At 34.7% G+C, this 27,719-nt stretch overlaps 4 protein-coding genes across 6 annotated transcripts; 3 read left to right on the top strand and 1 right to left on the bottom strand.

The window, feature by feature from the left end:
- The first annotated feature begins 149 nt into the window (after positions 1 to 149).
- Positions 150 to 1,655, top strand: LOC140822357 (serine/threonine-protein kinase WAG2-like). Its single transcript, XM_073183110.1, has one exon. It carries the CDS (start codon positions 168 to 170, stop codon positions 1,608 to 1,610), a length of 1,443 nt encoding a protein of 480 aa, XP_073039211.1. The 5' UTR covers positions 150 to 167; the 3' UTR covers positions 1,611 to 1,655.
- A 1,331-nt stretch (positions 1,656 to 2,986) lies between these two features.
- Positions 2,987 to 8,204, bottom strand: LOC140822338 (uncharacterized). Of its 2 annotated transcripts, XR_012115955.1 has the most exons (4): positions 3,853 to 8,204; positions 3,628 to 3,755; positions 3,372 to 3,502; positions 2,987 to 3,294 (listed from the first exon to the last, which is right to left on the bottom strand). XR_012115955.1 is itself a non-coding variant. In XM_073183082.1 (3 exons), exons 1-2 carry the CDS (start codon positions 6,764 to 6,766, stop codon positions 3,373 to 3,375), a joined length of 3,297 nt encoding a protein of 1,098 aa, XP_073039183.1. In that variant the 5' UTR covers positions 6,767 to 8,188; the 3' UTR covers positions 2,987 to 3,294; position 3,372. The 2 variants fall into 2 exon arrangements, 1 of the variants encoding a protein (XP_073039183.1); XM_073183082.1 differs by having other exon boundaries at positions 3,372 to 3,755; positions 3,853 to 8,188.
- Positions 8,205 to 12,052: 3,848 nt separating this feature from the next.
- Positions 12,053 to 15,793, top strand: LOC140822344 (glycolate oxidase). 2 transcript variants are annotated; one of them, XM_073183095.1, is made up of 12 exons: positions 12,053 to 12,193; positions 12,838 to 13,006; positions 13,137 to 13,261; positions 13,655 to 13,701; positions 14,090 to 14,167; positions 14,251 to 14,375; positions 14,471 to 14,537; positions 14,627 to 14,689; positions 14,903 to 14,972; positions 15,052 to 15,152; positions 15,217 to 15,321; positions 15,424 to 15,793. In XM_073183095.1, the coding sequence occupies exons 2-12, from the start codon at positions 12,867 to 12,869 to the stop codon at positions 15,613 to 15,615; spliced, it is 1,113 nt and encodes a 370-aa protein (XP_073039196.1). In that variant the 5' UTR covers positions 12,053 to 12,193; positions 12,838 to 12,866; the 3' UTR covers positions 15,616 to 15,793. The 2 variants fall into 2 exon arrangements, with proteins under 2 accessions (XP_073039196.1, XP_073039195.1); XM_073183094.1 differs by lacking the exon at positions 12,053 to 12,193 and having other exon boundaries at positions 12,829 to 13,006.
- Positions 15,794 to 16,708: 915 nt separating this feature from the next.
- LOC140822359 (pyruvate dehydrogenase E1 component subunit beta-like) lies at positions 16,709 to 19,948 on the top strand. The gene is made up of 4 exons (XM_073183113.1): positions 16,709 to 17,053; positions 17,358 to 17,440; positions 17,536 to 17,576; positions 18,698 to 19,948. The coding sequence occupies exons 1-4, from the start codon at positions 16,963 to 16,965 to the stop codon at positions 19,668 to 19,670; spliced, it is 1,188 nt and encodes a 395-aa protein (XP_073039214.1). The 5' UTR covers positions 16,709 to 16,962; the 3' UTR covers positions 19,671 to 19,948.
- The last annotated feature ends 7,771 nt before the right edge of the window (positions 19,949 to 27,719 follow it).

Below are 27,719 nucleotides of genomic sequence, written 5' to 3'. Positions count from 1 at the left end.
CCTAACCTATTCTCTTCGTCCAATCCATTCCTGTATAATTGTCAACCAAACACGTTACTAAAATTAATTACATTGTCCCCCACCAACCCCACCCCCTTAGTACTCTCCACCCTACCATCTATGCTCTATATATATGTTATACAAAACACTCGATCCACCTAAAAATAATGGAGCTTGAAGAATCTGAAGTTTACTACTCCAATTTAGCATACTCAGACCTAGACCTGAGCTTCACCTCCGTCTCCACCACCACTACAACCACCGACCGTACTGTTAGTGCCCGCAGCAGCTTAGCTTTGAGCTGCAATGAGTCCCGCTTATCTACTACTTCCAGTACTACTACTCCCTCCACCGCCATAAAAAATGCTAATCACCGCCCGCACCGCCGCCACGACAATCCCAACTGGGCTGCCATCAAGACTGCGACCACATTGTCATTTGATGGTTCGCTCCACCTCCGCCACCTCAAGCTGCTACGCCTCGTTGGCGCTGGAAACCTTGGCCGCGTCTTCCTCTGTCGCCTGCGCGACAATGATCACGCTAACTTTGCTCTTAAAGTCGTCGATCGTAATTCTTTGACTTCTAAGAAACTTTCCCACGTGCAAACTGAGGCGCGAATTCTCTCCTCTCTCGACCACCCTTTTCTCCCTACGTTATACGCCCACTTGGAAGTTTCGCATTACACTTGCCTTCTCATGGATTTCTGCCCCAACGGAGACCTGCATGCATTGCTTCGCAAGCAACCCACGAAACGGTTATCGGTTCAGGCTGTCAGGTTCTTCGCAGCTGAAGTTCTCTTGGCTCTAGAGTATTTACATTCACAGGGCATTGTGTACCGCGATCTTAAACCGGAGAACATATTAATCCGTGAGGACGGTCACATTATGTTATCAGATTTTGATTTGTGTTTCCAATCTGACGTTTCTCCGAAACTGGAAAATAGGACACAGATTAAGGCCAGGTCCGCAAGATATTCATGTCTCATAGATCGGCAACGGGTGGAACGGGTTACAGAATTCGTGGCGGAGCCAATGGCAGCGTTTTCGAGATCGTGTGTCGGTACTCATGAGTACTTGGCGCCGGAAATGGTCACTAGATACGGTCACGGAAACGGAGTAGACTGGTGGGCGTTTGGGGTGTTGATTTATGAGTTACTATACGGCACAACGCCGTTCAAGGGTAGGAGCAAGGAGTCAACACTGCGCAATATAGCATCGACTAGAGGGCTGAGATTTCAGGTGTCGGAAGGTGATATTGAGGAGTCCGGGATGGCGGAGGCCAGAGATTTGATCGAGAAATTGTTGGTGAAGGACCCCAGAAGGAGGCTAGGGTGCGCAAAGGGTGCGACGGATATCAAACGTCACCCATTTTTCGACGGAATTAAATGGCCACTGATCCGTAACTGCCATCCGCCGGTGGTGCGTGGCCTCGCCGTTAAACGGAGTAAAAGTAAGGAGCACGCCACCGCAGTTTCGTCCCTCAGAAGGCGGCGCTGCTTTTGGAAGAGGCTTGCTTGTTTGATAAGGAGTAAAGCGTCTAAATATAGCTTAAATTCTAATTACAACTATTATTATTCACATGTCCATCATAAACTTAGGAAATGTAATTAAATTTTTTTTTCTTAACGTAAATAAGGTTATGGATTTTGTAAATATGACATTTATATCCTGAAAAACTCTATATAAGGCGTTGCTAAATAAATTTTAATACTTTGTGATTTTTTTGTCCTATGTTATTTCAGATTAAATTATACTCACATTTGAATTAATATTTTAGTAAATTGACGATAAATACAAATTAATTTCTATAAAAGTATATTGTGCAATCAGATGATCTTGAATTCGAGACTAACATAATGATATCAGAGTTAGTCACCAATAAAAACATAGCTAATAAAAGAATCTTGAGTTCAAGTATTGAGAACGAATAAAATAGATGTAAGAAGTTACAATGGGTTCCAATCAACTCTGACTTTTTTTTAAAATTAAGCAAAGTAATCTATTGAAATTTTCAGTATTCCTCATATTACTAAAATATCGATGACCAAGTAAAATTTTATGCCATTTTTACCGCAATGTTAAATTTCTTATTTTCTAAGTAAAGATTTGACAATTTATCATCGAATATAATTTAAAAATTATATTTTGTTAAACTCAGAGATCAGAACATAATTATTTAATGTTGAACACATGGTATCGTGTGAAGTAACATGGACGTTCGTTTTAAGGAAATTATGGAAAGATTTGACTTTTAATTAACCAATACTAAAATAGGATTAAAGACTACATGCTAATTGCTAATTATTCACCCAATTTTTCTATTCTACGGTTTCGAAAATGGCATACATATATATATAAAGATTCCACAAGTTGAAAATATTCATAACTATGTCTATATTTTTTTCTTTAAAAAATTTGGGGCTACAATGATTATTTCTGCCGAGAATCCAACTACATTATATGTTTGTGTCTATTGTATATATAAGACAAAAATTTATGTGAAACGGTTTCATAGATCGTATTTTACGAGACAGATCTCTATTGGATCCTCAATGAAAAAATATTACTTTTTACGCTAAGAGTATTATTTTTTATTGTGAATATCGGTAGGATTGATCTGTCTCACAGATAAAGATTCGTGAGATAAATTTCACAAAAGACCTACTCTATATATAAATTATTATCACTAAGACAATTCATATTTGCTGTCTTGAATTTCTTAAAAAAATTAGTTTATTTAAAAAAGGGGACAATGAAAGATTATCTATACAATAGTCTACTCAGTTTAATCACATGAGATTGTTAATCTTGATTACATACACTTCTTTCCTCTCAAATATATAACTATACTTTGTACCAAATATGTAATCTAGTTATTACATTTAATATTATTTCTTTTTTTAATAATAAATCTCTATTAATTAAGCCTTGAAATAATATGCAACTATTGCTTGTAAAATTTATTTATTTTAATAATATTCTTAATATGAAAACAAGAAATATCATATATTAAAGTACGAAGAGAGTATAAAGAAAATAGTTTATATGGATACACTCCTATGAATTATCTTACTTGTTACGACGATCTATACTCGGCAGTCAAGTATGAAGTCAGTCATGGAAAGAAGATAAAAGTTACATCTGATATCATCACTTTCTTAACTGGGGACACTTTTTCAATCGCAGTAATAGCCACAAATGCTATTAGTCTCGCTAACATTTTACTATCAGGGAGGCTAGCTCCCAGCTGCATGGGTCCATCAAGAAAAGTAGGAAGAAAAGCAGCCAATACGACCTGAAAATTGGACGTTGATTGTTATATGTATGTAAGTAAGCAATTTAGAGATGCCACAAGAGGGTACGAACTAATACCTCAACAACTAGCTTCCCTATCTAAAGGAGTTTCTGATGTTGGAGAAGGTGGAGAATTGCTCACTTCCTCTCTGGCATCAATCAACATAGCAATGACCTCTCGCATTGTTGGCCTGTTGAGAGGCGACGTGCTGGTACAAAACAAAGCGATCTTCAGAACCAGAGACATCTCCTCGACTGTTTTTTTGGCACTAAGATCAATTCGTTGGTCATATATGTGAGGTTCTATCTCTAGTTTTTGAAGAGATCTCCTCACCATTGTTACCAGGTCGCCTCCTTGATCCAGCGGTTGAACTGGAGATTTACCAGTGAGTAATTCCAATAGAACCACCCCAAAACTGTATATATCGCACTTCTCTGTCACTTTCATGGTGTAAGCGTATTCTGAAATGAGGAGAAATAGTAACTCAAGTTAATGAATATTAGTTTTGTATAATGCTAACCATGCATGTACAGAAAACTTTATCGAATAAGTTCTCACCGGGAGCAATGTAGCCATATGAACCCGCTACAGCAGATAAAGACTTCGACAAGGGGAAATCGACCATCTTAGCTAAGCCAAAATCTCCAACATGTGCCTCCAAATGTTCATCCAGTAAGATGTTGTTCGATTTTATGTCACGATGTATAATTTGAGGCTTACAATCATGGTGGAGATAGCATAATCCCTCAGCAGCCCCAAGAGCTATTTTGTATCGTGCATTCCAGTCGAGCATACATGCCATTTCATTCCCATGTAGTATCTCTCCGAGGCTTCCATTTGCCATGTACTCGTACAAGATAAGATTGCTATCTTGATGGTAGCAAAAGCCATATAATTTCACTATGTTTTTGTGCCTTATCTTCCCAAGAGTTGATATTTCAGCACGAAAACTGTTGTCTGAACTTGCTCCTTCACCGTAGGCCTTCAACTTTTTAACTGCAATCACTTGATCATTTCCCATTACTGCTCTGTATACAGTTCCACAGGCTCCTTTTCCTATAATTGCCGTATCTGAAAAGTTCCCTGTTGCCTCGACAAGATCATGATAATTGAAACCTTCTTTGGGAAAGTAGTAGCTACCTAACTCATCACTCTTCAGTTGGTCTTCAAGTGCAGCAAAAGCAGATTTATGTCGTTTCATCTGCCAACATACTCCAACAATGAAAATCAACGAGATCAGTCCGATGCAGAGTGAGATAATGGTGATTATTTTTTCTTTATAAGAACCCTTCTTGAACCAGCTTGATCTTGAAGGAACTGATGAACTTTGAAATGAATGGCAATGATTCAAACCTAATATGCATAGCCCCTTGTTTCCCATAAAATTACTCTGGTCCATCCTCTCGAATACTAGAGTTGTTGGAACCATTCCAACTAGATTGTTATTCGAAAGGTTGCATATCCAGAGGCTGCGCATCCCCCCTACCACGTTAGGAATTTCACCACTAAGCTGGTTATCATTCAAGAAAAGTGATTCAAGCATCTGCAGGTCACCCAGACTACTTGGAATTGAGCCAGTGAGATTGTTATGGCTGATATTGAGAGCAATTTGAAGAGAAGTAAGTCGTCCTAGCTCAATAGGAATAACCCCTGAAAACAAGTTTCCTCCCATTTGCAATTCGGTTAACCTGACAAGGCTCCCTAAAGTTGCAGGAATTGCACCTGTGAATCCATTATCAGATAACTTCAGCAACTCCAGTTTCACCAACATTCCAAGTTTATCTGGAACAGATCCAATAAAGAAATTGTTACTTAGATCAAGCCTTTCGAGCTTCACACAGTTACCCAACTCTTGGGGTATACTGCCAAATAGCTGGTTCCAAGAAACATTAAAGGCGGCAAGCTTGACAAGATTTCCAACTTCAGGAGGAATGTGCCCGATAAAGTGGTTATGTGACAGAAGCAGTCTCTCTAGATTCCTGGAATTCCCTATTTCTGAAGGTATTAGTCCCGAGAATCGATTATGATACAGCTCAAGGGCAGAAAGGTTCTGAAGTTTCGTGTATTCAACAGAAAGGCTCCCTGTAAGCAAGTTGTCTCCCAACATTAGCTGCTCAAGAGACTTGCAAGTTTTTAGGCCATGGGGAACGTTTCCAGACAACTTGTTCGATCCCAGGCTAAGAAAAGACAATTTCTGAAACCTACAAATTTGTGCAGGTATGTTGCCTACAAGATTATTCTTGGAAAGATCAAGAACAGAGAGGTTGCTAAAAGCTCCAATAAACGGGGGAATTATGCCACCAAGCTGATTGTGAAACAGTTGAAAGTCTTTCAAGAATGGGAGATTTTGCAATGCTGAAGGTATTGAACCAGTTAAATTATTCATGGACAGGTCTAATTTTGTCAGCTGCTTCAACTGCCCTAACTCGGTCGGAATATTTCCTTGGAGGAAGTTCTCAAAAAGATAGAGTAAACGGAGATTAGACATCTGACCCAAAAATTTTGGGATGAATCCCGTCAAACGGTTCTCGGAAAGATCGATCTCAACGGCATTTGAACAATTGGATAACTCTGGGGGAATGGTTCCATTCAACTGATTAGTGTAAAGGTACAGTCTCTTCAACTGAGCCAATTTCCCAATCTCTTTCGGGATAATTCCAGTAAACTTATTCCCATGCAGAGCTAGTAACTCCAAGCTAGTGAAATTACCTATCTCAGGAGGAATTTCACCAGAAAGAAGATTGTTCCAAAGAATCAAGGAGGTAAGATTCTCAAGCTTTTGCAGCTCAATAGGGAAACCACCATCTAGCCTGTTTTCAGCCAAGCCTAACACAGCCAAACTCTCACATTCACTTATTTCAGTGGGAACGGGACCTGATAAAAAATTTCTACCAGCCCTAATAATCCAAAGATTTTTCAGTTTGCCAATGGATGAAGGGATAACCCCCGTTAAATTGTTATTATAGATCACAAGCTCCTCAAGCGACATCATGTTTCCAATTTCATGTGGGATTTCTCCAAACATATAATTCTCACATAGATAGAGCATTCTAAGAGAGGTAATATTGCATAGTTGGAGAGGGAATGGGTTATACAACCGATTTGTGCAAAGATCTAAAACCTTAATATTATGAAAGGAATTGAAATCATCAGGGACTGGGCCGGATATGAAGTTTTTCGACATGTTCAGTTCGATCAAGAATGGGAGTTGACAAATGCTTGAAGATAAACTCCCAGATAAATTCAGGCCACTAAGATGTACGGAGATTACCTTAGAATCTAAGCTACACCCAATACCTGTCCAATTGCAAGGACTAGAATCCAAAGCATTCCAATTTTGAAGATTAAGATAAGGATCACTAAGGTATTTTTTGAACTCCAAAAGAATAGTTCCCTCGTCATTCAATGACTGAACCAAAACAATTGTACAACAGAATAGTAATGTCCAATGCCAAATCTTTTGGTCTCCCATTATTGACAGAAAAATACAAGGGAATTTAACAAGAAAATAATATCAGCAAAAAACATACAAGCCCATTAAGCAAGCTTAATTTTTCAGTCCCGTGAGGCCGTGTAACAGTCATATATTAGAAAGAGGGACCTTTCAATATGGAAAGAAGAAAAAAAGATAAGGTAGAAGAAAAAAAAGGATGTCTAGATAACTTACAGGTACACAGGCAATAGCAACCAATTTTGGAAGTGATAATCAAATAGTTGCTCAAAGATTCTTCGCCAGATTACATCATATCTTACTTAAGGTTGATCGCTGAAGAATTGATAAAGTAGGGATGATTCCAACAAATCTAAAGATAAAATTTCATGCAGGAGATCAAGAAACTAATACAGAGAAAAAGGATTTATTTCTAGCCTACTCGATTCTAGAAATGTTGAGACTAAATAAATAAAAATAAAGGGAAACAAAGGTCCTAACACAGATAGGGATGTGTCATGTTTGTGCGTGGGCTATATCGTTTGACAGAGGGGAAGAAAAAATGTGAAAAAAGGAGGTGACTGATTGACAAGGCAAGAAGCTGGAAATGAACCGTGAAGGTCACAATCCAAAACAAGGGCACACAATGAAAGAGTCAACCATAACTTTACAGTAGTGATCTCAGTGAAATTGAGTTATGTGCTGCATGTGATCAATTCTTAGTGCTGTACTCTGAAACTCCACAACCATTTTCTTCTTTTTTCCTCCTTTTTCTTGTTCTCAAGATCATCATTTCTCTCTATTATTGGATGCAATATGTGATGGGGAAAAATATCTGTTGCTTTATATTATGTATGTGTCAATTGTAGGCAGGGATGGAGATGGGACTTGGGAATACTAGGATTACAATCTTTGCCGTTGTTTCTGTACCTAATAGTAGGAGATAAAATTTGACTGAATAAATTGTGCACTTTCATTCTCTTTTTCTAGATGGGCTCTCTCTTATTTTGTTGTTTTCTTTGCTTTTTGAAGCTGCTGATAATAAATGGCACAAAATGTGATGATTTACAGGTAGACTAAGAGTAGGTGGCTCTCCTTAGTGGATGAATGAATTGGAGTTATCTTTCATTTCATCTATTCTATTTCTTCCCCACTTTTATGACTTTAGTTTGGTATTGGGCTTGGCAACCTTAGATAATGCTGTAGCACCAGAAATATTGTCAGCCTCCATGTGCCAACTTTTCTACCGATCTAAATACTTTGGGACACAAAATTCATTGCTAATCATATAATATCACCTAGTAATTGATGTTATTTCATTTCAATAACTTCAAACGTCCGACTGATGAGAATTTGTCATACACTTATACTAAAAGCTAACAATTTCTAATAAAGATAAGGAAATGAGACAACGCTAATAACATGATAAAGTGCTAAAGTATGATGCAACTGTAGACCTAATAAACGCAAGTTTGCTTTTTTATTGGACGACTTATAAAATGTCTCTGGAGTTGAGTTCTTATAAAAATGCCTTTCATCCTGACGAAAACCCATATCAAATTTCTTCATATTAAGCAAAAAATTCACTGAATTGACAAAGATATGAAAACAAATCGTGCAAAATCTAATATTCACAACTCCTACAATACAAATCCTCTAAATTTTGCAATTTTTTGAGGACTCAAGAGTGTGAATTACCGTGTAAGAGAAACGAAACGAATATGAATACAGAAAGGAGGACTTGGCCAACAAAAACACTACAATAAACCCGAATGTGAACATCTGGTAAAGTTGCATCCATGCCATTTTCTAGGAGAATCCGATCCCTGCTGAAAACAGAGACTAAAAGGTATCTTCTCTTCAAAGTTCACTCTCTAAGCTTATTCCGCGCATTATGTCCGCTCCTAAGGTCGCAGTGTGCTCGTCTTCCCAAACTGTGGACGATGGTCAGGCCCGCCTGTCAGCTCGATATCGACTGTGGTACATGTTTCAATTGCCATATAACACCAAAATATATATTCAAATTATTGTTTAATCTTCTTTTTTTAAAAAAAATCATTGTTTAATCTCATTTATAGTGTTGTGGTGCACTGGTGCCCTCGTCACTCGAATAATTTTGGGAAAACTTGTTTTTAAATCTCACCAATACAGTTATATTTGTATTTACTTCCAATAATATGAAGAAAAAAAATTATGTTATGTATTCACAAAAAAAATATATATTTTTGTATGGATTCACTTATGGTTTTTAGATGAAATTTGGTATAAAATATTACAAGTCTGGAACTATTTTATGATATTTGAGAATTAATTATTTTATGTATACAAAAGATAAAAGATTGAGTATAAATTGGAACAACTATGTTAATATCAACGCTTGATACACTTGTTTATGTGCTGGAATATCATATATTAGCATCATATATTCAATATCTTGTATTAATTTTCATCAAAAAAAAGACTTGGCATCAATATTTATATTTGTTATACATGTTCAAATACTCAAAAATCATATATTTATGTCAGATATGAAATTTTTTGTACTCAAATATTATATATTAATATCAAATTTTTAATATTTTATACAAAATCTTATACGAGAAAACAATTGGGGACCAGTGAAAAAATAATTTTTCCGTGAATCAGATACTGTAAGATTATTTTGTCTAACATAGACTAAACACAAATACAACAATATTTTTGGAGATTTATTGATAATTTAATCAATAAATAATTTTATGTTATTTTTAAATTAATAATTTTTTATATATATTTTTAAAAGTGGCATGATATATAAGATTAAAAAAAAATAATAAAATATATAAGATTTATAATTAAAATATTTTTAATTAAAATATAGATAAAAAAATTAACTAATTTTTTTAAAAAAATTGAGGGTAAGATTTATTAGTTATATATTATATATGTTATAAATTTACTAAAATAATTCTTTTATATTTTTTAATTAAATAAAAATTGAGTATTTTTATAATTTTAAGCATATTTTATGTATTTAAAAAATGTTAAATCAAGATATTAAAAGTAGTTAGTGTGATCTATGTTAAATATACTGATAAAGTATTATTTAACTCGTGACATGAGATTACGAAAGGACTATGATATACATATAATAAATCATTATATAAAACAAACAATATTAGCTATTTTGACCAAAGGCTGGGGTGGGCTCCAGCCCAGGCTAGATTTTTGGGCCTACTAAAAAATATGGATGGATTAGCGACGGTTTTACTACATCCGTCGCTAAAATTTTTGAATTTCCCACACTACAAAAAAAAAAACGGATGGCTTAGCGACGGTTTTACAACATCCGTCGCTAAAATTACGACGGTTTAGTTCGAACCGTCGCTATACGTACAAACCGTCGCCGATCTGATCGGCGACGGTGTTTGGAAGAGCCGTGCTTAGATATCTGTCCGTTGCAACTAGCATTCAGCCCAGTCTCGAATTATTTCCTGGCTACGTCCTCGACTGCACGCATAAGAGAATGTTATAACTATGATTCGCTTAAGCACGACCATATTCGTAGAACGAAGCTAATTAAGGAGCACTCCATGGTCTATTGTATTTTGCACTCCTGTGCTGTGTGGCATGGTTTTAATTGAAAGAACCATCCTCGTGTTTTCTTCATAAAAATTTGTTAAAACCCCATAAAAACCATTAAGCTTCAAATCCCCTATTAATCATAAAACACTTTCGATGTCGTCTCTACACAAACCCACCAGGCATTGGCCTTTGCAGCAGAAATCATGTTGACAAAACAATATGCTTGCCAAACCTATTTAACGACGGTAAATTAAACACTCCTTCGTTACATGCATCATCATCCCCCAAAGGCCAAAACTGAATCTCCAACATTCTTTCTCGTGAGTTCATTTGCACGTAGTAAAATCTGAATTGGAGCTTTTCCACGAATCCAATGCCATGTTACACTTGTAAATGATTCTCGAAGAAGATCTTTTGTTCAATTTGGAAATTGTTTTGCAACCGGAACACTAACTAGAAAGCAGAAAGGTTCGATAAAAGACGAGCTGTTTTCGCATTGCGTAGCTTGATTAGTGAAAGATGCAAACGTAAACTATACTGCGACCATTTTTTTATATTTAATCTCTATCTTTTGTGCATGTACTGAAGCCCAATAAATTAATAAACAAAGGAAGCTAATTTGGTACTTAGTGGCAGGGCCTGAGCCACCCAAAGACTGAGGTGGGCTCCAGCCCAGGTAAAAAAATTAAAAAAAATAGGATTATTATATATTTTAATTATGAATTAGGTTAAATTTTAGTAAAGTTCATTGGTAAGTCAAATATTTACTCTCGTTGATATTTTGATTGTGACTTTCAATTTCTTCCAATCAAGTTGCTCAGATACTTGTACTTTTATTCAAGTGAGATTTTGTTCATTTTTTCGTGGATGCTTTGAAGTTGGTGGTGGCTAGTCAACTTGATGGAATTATCTCTCTGCAAATAAAATTGAATCACATTTGTATTTGTGTTCCCTTGAGCCGTCCAATCGTCTCGTAAGCTATTTGATGTCGATGTCTGAATTTATACGAAATTTAAATATAACAAATCTCTATTTCGTGCTTTTGGCATGGATGACAATTGCGACTACATGCATAGATTCGTAATTTTTTGTAACCTTGGAGGATGTTCCTTTGCGCCAGAAATGGCATATTGTTGCGAATGATACAAGGCGACCTGCCACTCAAAGTTGGTAGTTTTCAACTGCGTCGCCTACTCTGGTTCCTGCTAGGCTGCAACGCAAAGGCCAGTTTCGCGTGTATTTGCTTGGAGATTGAATGCGCTCATCCTAGGAGTTCACGATTTCGTAACTTTCCAGATTTCCTAGTTTACATGTTCCAAAATCGTTGATGTTTCCTGTTCATGTGATTTTTCTTTGTTTCTGATCTTGGACACTAGTTAATTCTTCCAGTGCCCTGTAGTCCAAGATGGCATGTCATAAGAAGAAGTCAGAGTTGATATTTTAAAAAAATTCAGAGGTCGTGACACGTAAAGAGATGCTCAAACTCATCATGCATCATAATTATTGACATATTACCAAAAACTGGTACTTGGTATGAATTTAATTTTTATACATATATACGTGTATATGGATCATGAATGAGTTGAAAAAAATGAGTACAAAGAGGGAAGATTACGAAGAGAGACTGTGAAGCACAAACGAAGCGTGTGGCAGAAATTTGCCCTGACAGGATTTGGTTTCGAATTCGTACCTCCAAATACTCATCCTCAATTTTGTGCCACTCCTTCTATGAACCTCACCCAATTTGTCTTCATCGTCATATTATCTAAAATTCTCGTGAATTATATATAATTATTTATCGGTGTTTTCCTTGGTTCTCTTTCAAGCTTATCTAGTACTCCTGTGCTAGAGTTCCCTTATTTGGTTACCTTGCAGTCACTCATCTCATTACTGTTGTGTCTCGAGGTTTGTTTCTGCTTATCTTTCCCCTCTATTTCTCTCTTCTTTCATTTACAGAATGTTTCTATTTCGACTTGTGGGTTTTTGCTGAAATGGTTCTTTCTTGGAAAGTGATTAGTGTTCTATTTTGTTTAAGTTCTGGTTTTGGAGATTTATAAGTTCAAGAATTTATTCTTGTCGGATTAAGTTATTTATCTCATGTGAACATCGGGGGTTCTTGTCTGGATTGAGCTTGGTGTAATTACCATTGCCAGTTTCTTGTTTGACTCGAGCAATTCCACTTTAAAAATCGGTGCCTGCGTCGTTGTTTTTGGCAATCATGAATGATAAGAGATGCTTGCCACTTTAACCAGTTAATTGAGATGTGAGATATCACAGTTTTCAGATGCTTGAGTAGTAAATTTATGCCTTATTAGACACAATGAGGCTTATGAATTTTCAAGAACAAATTCTGGTTGCTTGTACATTTTTTTGCCGCAATGAGGCTTATGAATTTTCAAGAACAAATCCTGTTTGCATGTACATTTTTTGCGGTTTTTGACGGTCACGAGGAAGCCAGGGAGAAGATTTTAATCACTATAATAAAAACGGACACAATATCGATGATCTGATATGTATTTGGTTTCCATTTTTTGATCAATATCTTGAAGGGGACCTGTGACATTCATCATACACCGAGATGGAAGAGATAACAAATGTAACCGAATATCAGGCTATTGCCAAGCAAAAGTTGCCGAAAATGGTGTACGACTACTATGCATCAGGTGCCGAGGACCAGTGGACTCTGGCTGAGAACAGAAATGCCTTCTCAAGAATTCTGTATGTTGCTTCATATCACCTATGAAAGGGCCATATACGACCAACTTTCGAGTTTTTTTGTTCTTTCTTTTTTATTTGCTTTTAGTGAGATGGTAATTTCCTGTATGAGACACCATTAACCTAAATACAGGTTCCGGCCCCGAATTCTCATTGATGTATCCAAGATTGACATGGCTACCACTGTTTTGGGCTTCAAGATTTCAATGCCCATCATGATTGCCCCAACTGCTATGCAAAAAATGGCTCACCCTGAAGGTAAGCATTATGTACTGGAATTATGATCAATCCTGATTGTAGTAATTTCTTGCATATAATAGACAATTCATTATGGAAAGTACTTGGAGGTATGTGATTCAAAGATTTTTCATTTTGCCTTTAACTTGTTCATGAACGAGGTGTTTCTAGAGACACGAGATATATTGGCCAAGTTGATGTTCAGGTGATTTTAATTTTTCGGAATCCTGATGATCACAAGCTTGTTTCAATCTTGACCAATTTGATGCTCGGGTGATTTTACTTTTCTGAATCCTGATTATCACCATCTTGTTGGCATTTACACGGATTAGGTGCTAGCTCAACCGCATTTCCCATGTATGTACCTTCATTTAGCTGTGAATGGTGCTGATAGCATGGTTATTCATTATGCAGGAGAGTACGCAACCGCTAGAGCTGCATCATCAGCTGGAACAATCATGGTTTGATTTCTCTCTCGCATCAAGTTCTATCGAAATTTTCTACGACTGTTTTCTGCACAGCAGGACATGACGATATTGTGTTCAAACATGATTTTTAAATCCTATAAACTTGAGAAACATTCTTTAGAACCTCAGGCATGACGCACTTTTAACGAAAATGTGATACTAATTGGGTTAAATAGCATGAAAACACTACCGTAATGCTGCTCTTTGTTTAAAAACAAAGTCACATTCTGTCAGAAAACTTGGGAAACAATCCCTGATAATACCATGTGAGAGTAATTTGAACAGTTGGCAAAGATATATGTTTCCCCATGCACACCAATTTTTTGTTTTTTATATATAAGAAAATATGTGATTAACTTGTGCATCATGATTTTTATTTCAGACGTTGTCTTCATGGGCCACTTCCAGTGTTGAAGAAGTTGCTTCAACCGGACCCGGCATAAGATTCTTTCAGCTCTATGTAAGTTTTAACTTGCAATTCAAGATTTCCCCAATCCGCTTTCATATGAGTTATACATAGTTACATACTACTTTTGCTTTCAGGTCTATAAGGACAGGAATGTTGTGGCTCAACTGGTGCGAAGAGCAGAAAGGGCAGGTTTTAAGGCCATAGCACTTACGGTGGATACTCCAAGATTGGGACGCAGAGAATCTGATATTAAGAACAGGTTGGAGCTTTAACTTGAACATGATAATAAACAGAAGCATAAAGGCTATGAGCTTTGGTGTCTCACAAGAATCTTTATTTTTCTATGTTATACAGATTTACTTTGCCACCTTTTCTGACATTGAAGAATTTCGAAGGTCTGGATCTTGGGAAGATGGACAAAGTAAGTGGCACAATGGCATTGTTTTGCTAGCCCACATGCTTTATTGATGAGTTTTAAGTGTTGACGTCAGCTCTCATTCTGTGGTGTAGTCTGATGACTCTGGTTTAGCTTCATATGTTGCTGGCCAAATTGATCGATCTTTGAGCTGGAAGGTAAGCTAGATTACTATCGATCCTTGTCCTAAAATCCTGGTGGGATGCATAGCTCGAGTTATAGTCAAAAGACTCGAAACATGGCATTTGAATAAGTAGTTTTCCTGTTTGTAACAGTTCTAGTTTTTAGCACATTTACAGAGCTCGGATTTGCATCGTTCAACTTTGAACAAACACAGATAATAGGCTTGCTTCCCCTTTGAATATTGACAGGATGTGAAGTGGCTACAAACCATTACCTCGTTGCCTATCCTGGTTAAGGGTGTACTCACTGCTGAGGACAGTAAGAAACTTTGAAATCTTGATCATTCTCTTCATCAAATACTCACTCATAACAAAATTTTCTTACTCTCAATTTACAGCAAGGATCGCAATTCAGAGTGGAGCAGCTGGTATTATCGTATCCAATCATGGTGCTCGCCAACTTGATTACGTCCCTTCCACTATCATGGCTCTGGAAGAGGTATGCTGTTTTACGAGGCCTCATGACCCATCTATGTTTTCCTAATCATCTGTTGCATTTTCAGGTCGTGAAAGCCGCACAAGGACGGTTGCCAGTTTTCTTGGATGGAGGCGTTAGGCGTGGAACAGACGTCTTCAAGGCCTTGGCATTGGGAGCCTCTGGCATCTTTGTAAGTAGCACAATCAACAAAAACCAAGAATATGAACTTTCTTGGCTTAATCTCAAAAGTGTCTTTGTATGATTCTAAGATATTTTTCTGGGCTCGTCTCAGATTGGTCGACCTGTAGTTTTTGCGCTGGCAGCTGATGGAGAAGCCGGTGTTAGAAAAGCGCTCCAAATGCTGCGTGATGAGTTTGAACTGACTATGGCTTTGTCTGGTTGTCGTTCACTCAGTGAGATAACCCGTAATCACATCGCCACGGAGTGGGATGCCCCTCGTGCTCTTCTAGCTCCCAGGTTGTAGAACTGTGGCTCCATATTTGGGCAACTGCTTCTCCCCAGTGGCAGTTTAATATTTCATCATACTATATGTTTTCAAGGGCCCCACTTGGATTGCTCATTTTGCATAAATACTGAAAGTAATGTACTTAATGAACTATGGATTGATTTATTTCTACTAAAAGGTTTTCACAGTTGCTCTACTTCTTTCTCTTATTATTCACCATTGGTTTCTCCTAGTTTGAAGTTTTTTTTAGTAGGTCTCTTGTGAGACGGTCTCACGAGTTTTTATAGGTGAGATGATTCAATCTTATCAATATTTACAATAAAAAATAATACTCTTAGCATAAAAAGTAATATTTTTTCATGGATAACCCAAATAAGATCTATGTCTCACAAAATATGACCTGTGAGAATGTGTCACACAAACTTTTGTCTTTTTTTTTTTTACCTCACCGTGATTGATTCTCCTAACATTATCATGTCAACTTGCTCGGTTATCGGTGTATTATTTTCATACATTAAGACTTAAATTATATTTTTTAATCTATCATTATTTCATTGTATAATTGGATCGAAAAGATAAACTTCAGTGATTATAGTCGTTTTAAAAGATGAATTTTGGTAATTTTCTTTTGTGATGTACGTTATTGTTTCATAGAATAAAAAAGTGAGAAAGTAGAATTCATAATAAACTAGTACAATTGAATTTAACAAAAAAATTTGAATCGTAACAATTATAGCAATATTATTAGTTGAATCATTCAAATTGAAATATCTATTTATATTATTAAAATCGAAGCTGATTTAAAATAATTAGCTTTGATGTTTTTTATAAACCAAATATGCATATCTTCTCAAATTAATAAATTTTCATTTTATTTAATAAAAATCTATTTTAATAAATTTATATAACAATCTACAACTATCAAATCCTAATAAAATATTTCTTAATATTTAACTATATTTTGAGTTATTAAATAAATTATCTCATTCGTAACAATATATATATATATATATATATATATATATATATATATATATATATATATATATATATATATATATATATATATAAATGGTTTGGTTGCAAAAATGCAAGAGTGATTTAGTTTGTTAATTACTTGGCGTGCGACGGTTAACCCAATTAAACGCGCTCAGCGAAATAAATCGGGAACAAGAAACGGGTGTGTCCTCTTTGGTTTCATCGCCATTGCCACCCAGTCGCATCGCATCTGTATCTCTATCTCCGTCCCAACTTTCTCTTTATTATAGAAGAACTTTTTCTTCGACCGCACCAGCTGATCCATTTTATTTTTCCTTTCTTTCACGCTTTCGTACAAACATATACCCCGCATCTCTTACAAGAATAATGGCCGTCATGTTACAATCAGGTGGGATGGCATCAGTCTCGGCTACCTTCCCAGACCTCTCCAATAAACTGTCTGTAAATTATGTTCCAGGTGTTGTATTCTTGACTTTGTTTTTTAATATGTTGAATCATGGCTGCTGAATAAATCCAAGAATTTGTTGAAATGGTTACAAAGATTAGATTTTGACGGCAACTGTTGCGGGAAATTATGTGTTACTCAGCTTTTTTAACTCATTCCGCGGCTTCGTGATTTCTTTTGATCTTTACTAAAAGTTTCTTTTGGGTCCCGCGTGATTTTACTATAACTGTATTTCATGATTATATTACCTGCTACCTTGTTTTTCAGTATCTACGTTATATTGAAGGAGCCCAATTTTTTTAATTTGTTTTATTAGCTATCAGATCTGATGCAAGCTCAGTCTCGGGTTGGATTCTGGGAACCCGCAAGGCAGGAAAAATCACTGCTAAAGCAGTTGCGGTCAGTGTGCTGTCACACCATCTTATAATGAAATTTCTGTGGCTGTTGCTTACCGAAATTTGTCATTAACTTTGTTTATTGTTTTTGGGTCTCAGGCACCGGCGGAAAATGCTGCGTCAGCAGCTTCAAAAACTGGGTAAATCTATGGATATTAAACTTTGATTCTCAGTTCTTTTTTGGGTTTATCCTTGTTTGCTCGCTGTAGGAAGTATATCCTTGTTGATTTGCTGATGAGGCTTTAATGGTTTGGTAACCAATGTATTTTTGTGTTGGTTTAGCTATATCAGTTGTTTATTTCTGGAAGAGATTTACCATCTTTCATTTTTTTTTCTTCTGACTCGTATAGTATGATTGGTTGGACATTTGGCTTTGCATTGCTATAAAATTATGGAGAACTGTCTGATTTTATTATGTCCATCCCCTTTATTTTTCCTGAACGGTTGAGTGACTTTTATGATACCTGGGGAGTTGATAAAAGTTAAACGTGGATGTCATTCTAGGAAGACAGTTTTAAAATCTTAAAAAATTGTTTTTTGAATTATCCCCGGAGCATGCAAAACACTGAGAAAAAGAACACATGCAAAACACATCAATATAAAGTCCTTAATCCTTATGTTCATAATTAAAGTGTCTAAAGAAAAATAGAAAGTCATTCAAAAAAGTTATGTATAATTGAAAATTTCCAAATTTATTAACAGTAAGTAAAACAATGGGAAAATTGAAATTAATCAAGCCTGTATGGATATGCGCTTCTGTTATTCTTTCATGAAAAAAGAAACTCAGAGCTTTCTTCGAGGACGCACGATGATACATCAGAGCCAAACGTGGATTGATACCTCATTTACGGGTTTACACATGAAGCTAGCTGAACTTGTAGTTGACCTTAATTCTCCTTGGAAAGGAGAGGAACTGTTTTGGTCTGGCTTGAAGGTAGCAGTGATGTGGTTGGGATGTTTAACTATCATATGTGTCTCATATATTCTGTTGGAATTCTTGATATACGATTACTCTATGATATTCGTGGATGTTATATACAAAAGCATCGTGGGAAGAAAATTTCTATGAACATAAAATATTTTCTGTTGGAATTCTTGATATATGATAGCCCTATGATATTAGTTGATGTTATATACCAAATCATTGTGCGAAGAAAATTTCAAATAACATAAAACTGAGTGTATGTCATGTAAAAAATTCGGCAGGTCATCTATGTTTCAATATTAATATTTCATTGATCCAATATCTTTACGTGTTCAGGCATGAACTTCTGCTGTTTGAAGCTCTTAGAGAAGGACTAATGGAAGAAATGGAAAGAGATCCTCGAGTTTGTGTCATGGGTGAAGACGTGGGCCATTATGGAGGTTCTTATAAGGTCACCAAGGACCTTGCTGAGAAATTTGGAGATCTGAGGGTTCTTGATACACCAATCGCTGAGAATTCTTTCACAGGCATGGCTGTTGGAGCAGCCATGACAGGCCTGAGACCGGTTGTTGAAGGCATGAACATGGGATTTCTTCTATTGGCCTTCAACCAAATATCCGACAACTGTGGCATGCTTCACTATACTTCAGGTGGGCAGTTCACAATTCCAACTGTGATTCGTGGACCAGGAGGTGTTGGGCGCCAACTTGGGGCAGAGCACTCACAGAGGCTTGAGTCCTATTTCCAGTCAATTCCTGGAATACAGATGGTTGCCTGTTCAACCCCATACAACGCCAAAGGTCTTATGAAAGCTGCCATTCGTAGTGAGAACCCTGTGGTCCTGTTCGAACACGTGCTTCTTTACAACCTGAAGGAGAGAATTCCGGACGAAGAATACGTGCTTTCACTGGAAGAGGCTGAACTGGTGAGACCCGGTGAGCATGTTACGATCTTAACATACTCTCGGATGAGATACCATGTGATGCAAGCAGCGAAGACTCTTGTCAACAAAGGGTATGATCCTGAAGTGATTGACATAAGGTCGTTGAAACCCTTTGATCTCTACACCATTGGGAACTCTGTGAAGAAAACCCACCGAGTGCTTATAGTTGAGGAATGCATGAGGACAGGTGGTATCGGGGCCAGCCTTACTGCAGCTATAAATGAGAATTTCCATGATTATTTGGATGCCCCAATCGTTTGCCTTTCCTCACAGGATGTACCCACTCCTTATGCTGGCACTTTGGAGGAATGGACCGTGGTTCAACCGCCGCAGATTGTAACTGCAGTTGAGCAGCTTTGTCAGTAGCTTTTTGCTGCAGTAGTGGTGAGTTCCTGTCAAGATTTAGTTTCAATCTTCACCATGTTGGTTATTGTTGTTATCTCAGCGATATTCGCTTACTATCAGCGTCGTCATGCACTTTTTCTTTCAAATCTTTGGTGCCTGAGTTAACCAATTTTGCTGTCGTTGCATTTGTTTTGGTTCTTCGGTATCTCGAATATGGATAGCATCATAGTATTGACGGGAGGAGGTATATGTATTGTGGTTCGAATTCAATGTTTTTATTATTTTTCTTTTGCTCTTGATTTCTTCTCTCTATGATAGTAAAAGGTGCAGTGTTCAGCTACTTCTTGGGCCCTAATGGACCCGATATCATTTTATTAGTCAACATACTTGGCACAAAAATATTTCAGGTTCTAAAATAATTCTCCTCTCTTAGGGAGGACAATGAGATGGGACGGGATGTATTTGCCATCTCCATCTCCGTTCTCGAATTTTATCTTTACCTCCATATTCACCTCAATCCTCATCCTTGTCCTCATCCACGTTTGAAAAATATTAATGGGGTAAAATGAGGACGGGTTCGGGAATTTTCCGAACTAAAACTTGTTATTATTTTATTATTTTCGGGACGGGTTCGAGAATGAAGACAGTAATCTCATATATGTCTCTAACCCGAACCCGAGAAAATCAGAGATCCTCGTTCTTTTTTCAGATTTTCTCTGTAGGTTTCAAACTCATGGAGAAAGTTGTCATCTCTATATTCACTCATCAAATACTTGCAGTTAATTTATCTTAAATATATTATTTACATAATGATATTTGAATATTAGTTTGGAAAAATTTTCAAAAATAATCAAAATTAATATAGTAACTGCATAATATAATATAATACATGTGATATTAAAAAAGAAGAAAATGGAGTAATCATTCCTTCGACCAGAGAATTATAGCAGAAGGATATAGTCTCTGGTCGATGGAGATTCTACGTTTACCTAGTATAAAAGCGTCAATAAATTTTAATTTTTTTTATCTGACACTATGTATCTATAAAATAAATATAATAATATAATAAAAATTTATATACTTCTTTGCTCAATATCACGTGGGTGACTCAAGCAATGACGTCAAGTAAAGATGTCTATATGCTATTTTTCACGACTTCATGATATTATTTTCTCGAGATTTTTCTTCATTCTTTGAAGCCTACTCAAATAAAAAAACAACTACTTTCACCTCAAAAATTTTATATCCATATGGAATTTATATCTTCGATTTTTTTTTTTTCATTTTATGCTTTCGAATATATAAACAATGGTATGTATGAACTTCAAATTTTTTATACTATAGTTCATCGATATGATGATTAATCCATTCATTTTACAGTAAGCGACTCGGGTTATCGGGGTTATAACTTAAGATCAATTTTCATATAATATATATTTATATATATAATATATATAAGGTCAGAGATAAGTATTAATGTCAAAAGTGAAGGCAGGTAGTCATATAAAAAAATGGTTTCTATATTTAGCAAGTAAGATACATACATATTTCAAGTTTCCAAGAAAATTTTCTTCGTTTGTTGGCCTTTGAGAGGACTCTAGGGCCAGCATTCATGCCAGTAGACACATATCTTCCATAAATAAATAAATAAAATTTCAAATAAAAGAAAGTTCCGGACCTTTCTTTGATTTTTTTTTTTAAAAAAAAACAAGTTCTGGACCTGCCTGAAATGGCGTAAGCTCCCCAAGTACTCACAACGCTCCATACCTGATTAATGTTTTTTTTTAAATTGAAACGAAACCAGAATTTTGAAGTGACTTTGCATGTAGGTGGAGAGATGTGATCCTTCATAGATAAAAAGAAATAGAATGTTAAAATGTTTAACATTGGTCAAATTTAATAATCGAGAGTTGTATATATATGAAATTAAACAACTTTCATTTTTTTAAAATAATTTTTAAAGTTGAGTTAGGTCTAAATCTCAAATTTAGCATAGATGACGGACACATATATTGTATTTGAACTTCAGCTAACGTTTTCGCACCATAATGTACTGTGATGATTGATTTTTCTTAAAAACCGTGGTAACCTATTGAACTTAGCCAAACCGTACAAATTATATATGATTTATTAAGCAAATTTTAACCACGGTTTCAAAAACAAATGCTCAAAACGCACCACAGACAATAGATTGGTGGGAGTTAGAAGGAAAAACAGCATCGACCACTATATTTTATTACAGGAAATTAATTAGTTTTAATAATAATGATTATTAATAATGAATTTTCTCTATTTTACAAATATTTTTAGGGTATATATATAAATATAGTGCCAGTGCAATGTAAACTTTTTTTAAAAAAAATATTGTAATGTCTTATAAAAAAAAACATTGTTCGATGGATAAATAAATGTGGGATGTAACAAAGTTTAGAAGAAGTTTAATTTGTGTCAGTTCTTAATTGAATAGACGCAAAACTCAGCTTTGAACGTAGGTTCAATTCTGATCAGGATTGTGATCTGAAATTAATTAAACCTACCTGTAGTTCATGGGAAACCAAAAATCAATTTTAATTACTTATGAATTTTTGTGCTACTGCGGGATTTTCGTTGCATCCGAGATCCTCATACGTCAAATTAAGATATGGACAAAATCCTTGAAATCTTTGGTTCATGTCATTTTTACATTTTTAAATCCATGTCTATCTTTAGGTTTTCGATAAGGTATTGTGATAAAAATAATAATTTATAAGATTATTTTAATACGATTAGTTAAAATAACATCTAGATAACAATTCTTAATTGAGTTGCGATATCATTTAAAATATTTGAATCGTACGCTATCATCGAATATAACTTTTAGTAAAACAATACAGTTAAATAATATTCAAGTTCAATTCAATACTACTTCAATCTCGTTACTCAAATCATCGATGGAGTCAAATTTTCAACACGTACAAAGGACAGCTCCGACGGTCACTCGCTGGCAAGGTCTAAATCGAGGGCTAATATTTGAGAATAAAAGGGCGGTGGACGTTGAAGCCGATTTAAGTGACGTCCCGTCTCCTATCGGCCGAAGGTTAAAAGTAGGAGCAGCAAAGTTGGAGAATTAATATTATTTTATTTCATAAATATAATTCAAGTGTTTAATTTAAAGACAAAAACTTATGTGAGACGGTCTCACGGGTCGTATTTTTATGCTAAGAGTATTACTTTTTATTGTGAATATTAGTAGGATTGACTCGTCTCACAGATAAAGATTCGTGAAACTGTCTATAAAAAAAACCTACTCTAATTTAAAATAAAACACAAGGAAGAACAGAAATAAGATTAGTAGATATATGTGTTTCAAAGCACCAAAAAAAAAGAGTGAGTCTTATATGAAACCGTCTCACGGATCCTAATCTGTGAGACGGGCCAACCCTACTCATATTCATAATAAAAAGTAGTACTTTTAGCATAAAAAAATAATATTTTTTCATTAATGACCCAAATAAGAGATCTGTTTCACAAATACGACTCGTGAGACCGTCTCACACAAGTATTTGTAAAAAAAAAGACAGTTTATTTTTACTTTATTATTATTATTTTACCATACCTGCGTAGTGGACAGTTCTATATATATAAATAATGTAAATAAAATAACGGGAATGACAGGCATATTAACGTTGTTTATTGTGTTATCAAACATACGTTTTTTAATACCTTTAATTTCTTCATTGTTTATGTTATCCCTAGACTAGATTTCTCTGGATCAAAAGCGCATTTTTATATTGCCTGGATTACATTGTGTACATCTAGTTGCAAACCATAATCAAGCTAGGTCTTCTTTCATTTGAAAATATATATTACATGGTGTTGAATTTGCTATTGTTACTTTCAATTATGGTGTGTCTGTCTGCATGTATACCATGAGTTTTAGTTATGTGAATAAAATAATAACATTTGAATAACAATGAATTGACAGCCATTGCGGAAGGAAAAGTTTTTTAATTTATAGTCAACCACTCCTTTAATTAAAATAATAACAATAAATATGACAATAAAATAAAAATCACACATCCGTGTAATGATTTTACATTATCAGAATATGTAGTGATTACAACTTTGTGTAACAAATAGTGTCACGCACGGAACTAATCGACGTTGATATTTTATAATTATACAATTAAAAACAACAAATCTCGTAAAACAATATAAACTAAAAACTTGTTTATTACTGAAAATCAATCATAAAATTGTATTTACACCGTAAATTCTTAAAACAACAACTTGATTAAAAACTTAAATAGACGTAAACTAAAATAAACGTCTCAATCTCTCTAATTATTATTTGTCCCAAAATTTGTCTTGTTCTTGTTTCTCGATTTCCTTTTCTGTCTTGGTATGATAGAGTGATGGATGAGTGATAAGTATAGACCGTTCGAGTACATACAAATATACGTGATTTTCGAAATAACAAATCACGAATAGCATATTTCGTATAACATAAATCATAAGCATGAACACAAGCATATTTTGGTTTAGACACTGAGATTCCTATATTTTCACTCATATCCAGTTGAATCTCTAATGTACCAAAATATATGGTATCATATTATAAGAAGGGAAAGAAAAAGAATAATCATCGACAAAAATTTTCAAAAACGAAATAAGTCATAAACAAAATTTATAGTTTTAAAACAAGCATCATTCCTTGAATAATTTGGAAACACGGAATTATGAAAACGTAGCCGCACCTATGCCAAAAAATCAATCGTCTAACAGAATTCTATGCGGGATATTGCACTGTTAGATCAGGCTTCAACTTGGACACTACGTTTACAAATAAGTCAAATAAATTGTGAATGATAGAGATCGAGTTTGAAAGTCGTTTTTAACTTGATTATGAACGAAAAATCATAGGTATATTATTCTCACCTAGATTTGGTTGAATTTTTGATATGATGTTTATAACATATAATAGTGTGTTCTGAATGGTAAAAAACATATTTGGACAGAAGCTTGGCCTGAACCTATTAATTACTCAAGAAATGGATGAAACTTCACCTTGCAAAATCTTCGAAAATGCTACAACACTAGGGAGATGATTCAAAATATAAAGTGAATTTGAAGGTGTAATTTTTAGAATGAGGTTGAGGTATTTATAGGTGGTGAGGTAAAATTTTTACCATAATTCGGTTGTTATTTCATAAGCATTGAATTTATTAGCTTACTTGTTGACCAAAAAAAATGCATTTAATGTTTTCTTCCAAATTTGATTGATATCTTATACTTAAATTTCAAAATTCTTGAATATATGTACTTTATTTTTCGAATTTTATGTATTTATTGAAAATTTGAATATCATGTATCATGTAATATTTTCGAATTTATTATTTTTACAATAATAAAATAATTCAAAAATACATTATTATACATATTTATATTTAAATAAATAATTACGTGCACAAAATTCGTGATTCTCACAAACAATACATGCTGCATTGCACGATATAATTTTTGTATGTTCCATGATCCAGTTAACTTCATATTAGCTGGTATTCATAGTTGAACCACTCAAATTAAAAAGATTTAACATTTGCATCATGGTCAATCACTCATCACTTATTCGAATAAAAATATATATGTATAATTTATATATATAATAAATACAATATTTTCAATTGATCATCTACCGAGTCGAGTCTCATATCGAATATGTTGTATAAACATATATGAAATTGTTACTTCAATTTAACATAGACCGAGTATCTCTGTCTGAGAGTATAAATCAACACAAATTATATAATTTTGTCTCAAATAGTCGGCGCATTAAACTTTTCAAATGTCCAATCTATATGAAATAATAAAATCTTAATTTATAAGTATACCGAATATAGTACTAGTTTGTTTGAAATAAGATAATGTAATATTTTATTACAGGTTGGGTTGCTTGAAATAAAAATATATACTTTTTTTTTTATATTTGAAGGTGCATCATCTCATTCGTCACACTCCATAAGTTTAGGAAGAATATATGATTTTGATAAGCTAAATTTCGAACTAAGGACCCGACGCGTGTCGAAGAGATGCACACCGCATAGAACCCCTGGTACGTAGCCACCAATAGAATATTGGAGTTGGAAATTAATATAAAAATCAATAATTTTTACTTTATTTTTTCTCCTTTTCTTGGAATGGAATCGGGGCCTCCAGGAAAATAAATATGAAATGGAAAAAAAAAATTATTTATTAAATAATAAATAATAGTGATATAACGTCTCCTTAACTTTTAATTGGATTTGTTGCATTAATTAGCTAGCTAGCGGCGGACAAGGACATGGTAGGTCACCTGTTGGTAATATTCGGCCTACATGTTACATACAAAATTAATTTTGTTTTCCGACATTCTCACTAATTAATTTGCATACAAACGGGAAATTTGGCTTCAGTCCCCAGCCGCTTTTTTTTTTTGTTTTCAGTCCCTAGGTACTTTTTTAGTACCACATTTCCACATGAAGTGTACCACATTTCCACATGAAGTGTACCACATTTTGTATGAAATAATACCACAATTTTGTGGGTAGGGAGTGAATGCAAAGAAATATTATGATTGGGGATTTTTAAATAACTTCCCCTACAAATAACGAAAAAATTTATGTGAGACGGTCCCACGGGTCGTTTGTGAGACGGATTTTTTATTTGGGTCAACCATGAAAAATTATTACTTTTTATGTTAAGAGTGTTACTTTTTATTGTGAATATTGCTTAGGTTGACTCATCTCATATATAAAGATTCGTGAGACCATCTCACGAGACATCTACTTTACAAATAATTTGTGCATTTGTATGCCACGCCTTAAACAAAAGGTGTATAAAAAAGTTAGTTTAGCTGAACTTCGTTTGTAGTTTTATTTTTGATAGTCAAAGATTTTTAGTTCAAAGATTTCATTTTGAATATAATTCTTTTAAAAAAAAATATTTCCTCACTATATAGCACGCCTAAAGTATGGAGTAGTTCTATTGTGAGACAGTCTCACAAATCTTTATCTGTGAGACGGGTCAACCCTATCGATATTCACAATAAAAAGTAATAATTTTCGTATAAAAAGTAATAATTTTTCATGGATGACCCAAATAAGAGATATGTCACTCAAAATACGACCCGTGAGACTGTCTCACACAAGTTTTTACCAAAATTACGATATACTCGATTATGAGAACTATAGTTATTTTGAGAGAATTTTATTGCATACACGTATGAAACCACGTATTTGGCAGTGGAAAGAGCTTAATATGAGTTTTACTCTTTTTAAAATAGCATAAAGAGTTTATGTGATTTAGTATGGTCAGTAAACTTTCTTCAAATAATAAAATCAAGAATTCTCAAAGGTAAAAGATCAAACATCTTCCGAACAAAGCAGCAAGATTCTTCAACGTCGGAGATACCATATTATTGAGAAAACATGATTACCCTTCTCAGCACTTATAAATACCAACCCTTCAACATCAGAAGATATTCACATCCAAATTTTCAAGTCGCAGACTATTTTCAAGTGAGGAAGAATTTCCAATAATGGAAGAAAATTTGAAATTTCGAGCATTTCAGCATCTAGTAGAAAAATCACTGTTCATGATCTTTGTCGGAAATACAAATATTTTAATATGATCTCAACTATTAAGAATATACCACACGACGACGATATCAATTTGCTGTTCAAATTTTAGCCCAATCCAACAAATTGAATTTTGCAAACAACCTTGGCAAAAAAAAAAATGTGCATATTTTATGAGAGAAAATAGCAAATTCTGTTTGTCATCTCGAAACTGGTTCAAATGACCTCAAGCCTGATATCCACGGTCCAAAATTTAGTTCACTTCCTTATAAATATGCTAACTAAATTCCTGGTCGATCCGAAGGTCAATATCTTCTATAAGATGACTGATTTTCAGACGTATACAAACTCAAAAATTCATTTCACTCTCTTTTTTGCGTGTGTTCTTTTGGCGGATTTTTGTATATCAAACTAGTGCAAGATACACTATATTTTTAACCATTTATTTCGAAAATTATCAACAATAATATTACAC

The sequence above is a fragment of the Primulina eburnea genome, unplaced genomic scaffold, assembly GCF_022965805.1.
Source record: "Primulina eburnea isolate SZY01 unplaced genomic scaffold, ASM2296580v1 ctg808_ERROPOS3000000+, whole genome shotgun sequence".
In the NCBI taxonomy this organism is placed as follows: domain Eukaryota; kingdom Viridiplantae; phylum Streptophyta; class Magnoliopsida; order Lamiales; family Gesneriaceae; genus Primulina; species Primulina eburnea.
The sequence above is the reverse complement of the archived record's forward strand: the minus strand, read 5'-3'. Positions and strand labels throughout refer to the sequence as shown.

Bases quoted from the DNA above. Each gene is read 5' to 3' on its own strand.
- LOC140822357 (XM_073183110.1), top strand. From the start codon at position 168: ATGGAGCTTGAAGAATCTGAAGTTTACTACTCCAATTTAGCATACTCA.
- LOC140822338 (XM_073183082.1), bottom strand. From the start codon at position 6,766: ATGGGAGACCAAAAGATTTGGCATTGGACATTACTATTCTGTTGTACA. The intron at 3,756-3,852 runs GTGAGAACTTAT...TCCTCATTTCAG, and splicing joins ATATGGCTACATTGCTCCCG to AATACGCTTACACCATGAAA.
- LOC140822344 (XM_073183095.1), top strand. From the start codon at position 12,867: ATGGAAGAGATAACAAATGTAACCGAATATCAGGCTATTGCCAAGCAA. The intron at 14,168-14,250 runs GTAAGTTTTAAC...TTTTGCTTTCAG, and splicing joins TAAGATTCTTTCAGCTCTAT to GTCTATAAGGACAGGAATGT. The intron at 15,153-15,216 runs GTATGCTGTTTT...TTGCATTTTCAG, and splicing joins CTATCATGGCTCTGGAAGAG to GTCGTGAAAGCCGCACAAGG.
- LOC140822359 (XM_073183113.1), top strand. From the start codon at position 16,963: ATGGCCGTCATGTTACAATCAGGTGGGATGGCATCAGTCTCGGCTACC. The intron at 17,054-17,357 runs GTGTTGTATTCT...TTGTTTTATTAG, and splicing joins GTCTGTAAATTATGTTCCAG to CTATCAGATCTGATGCAAGC. The intron at 17,441-17,535 runs GTCAGTGTGCTG...TTTGGGTCTCAG, and splicing joins TCACTGCTAAAGCAGTTGCG to GCACCGGCGGAAAATGCTGC.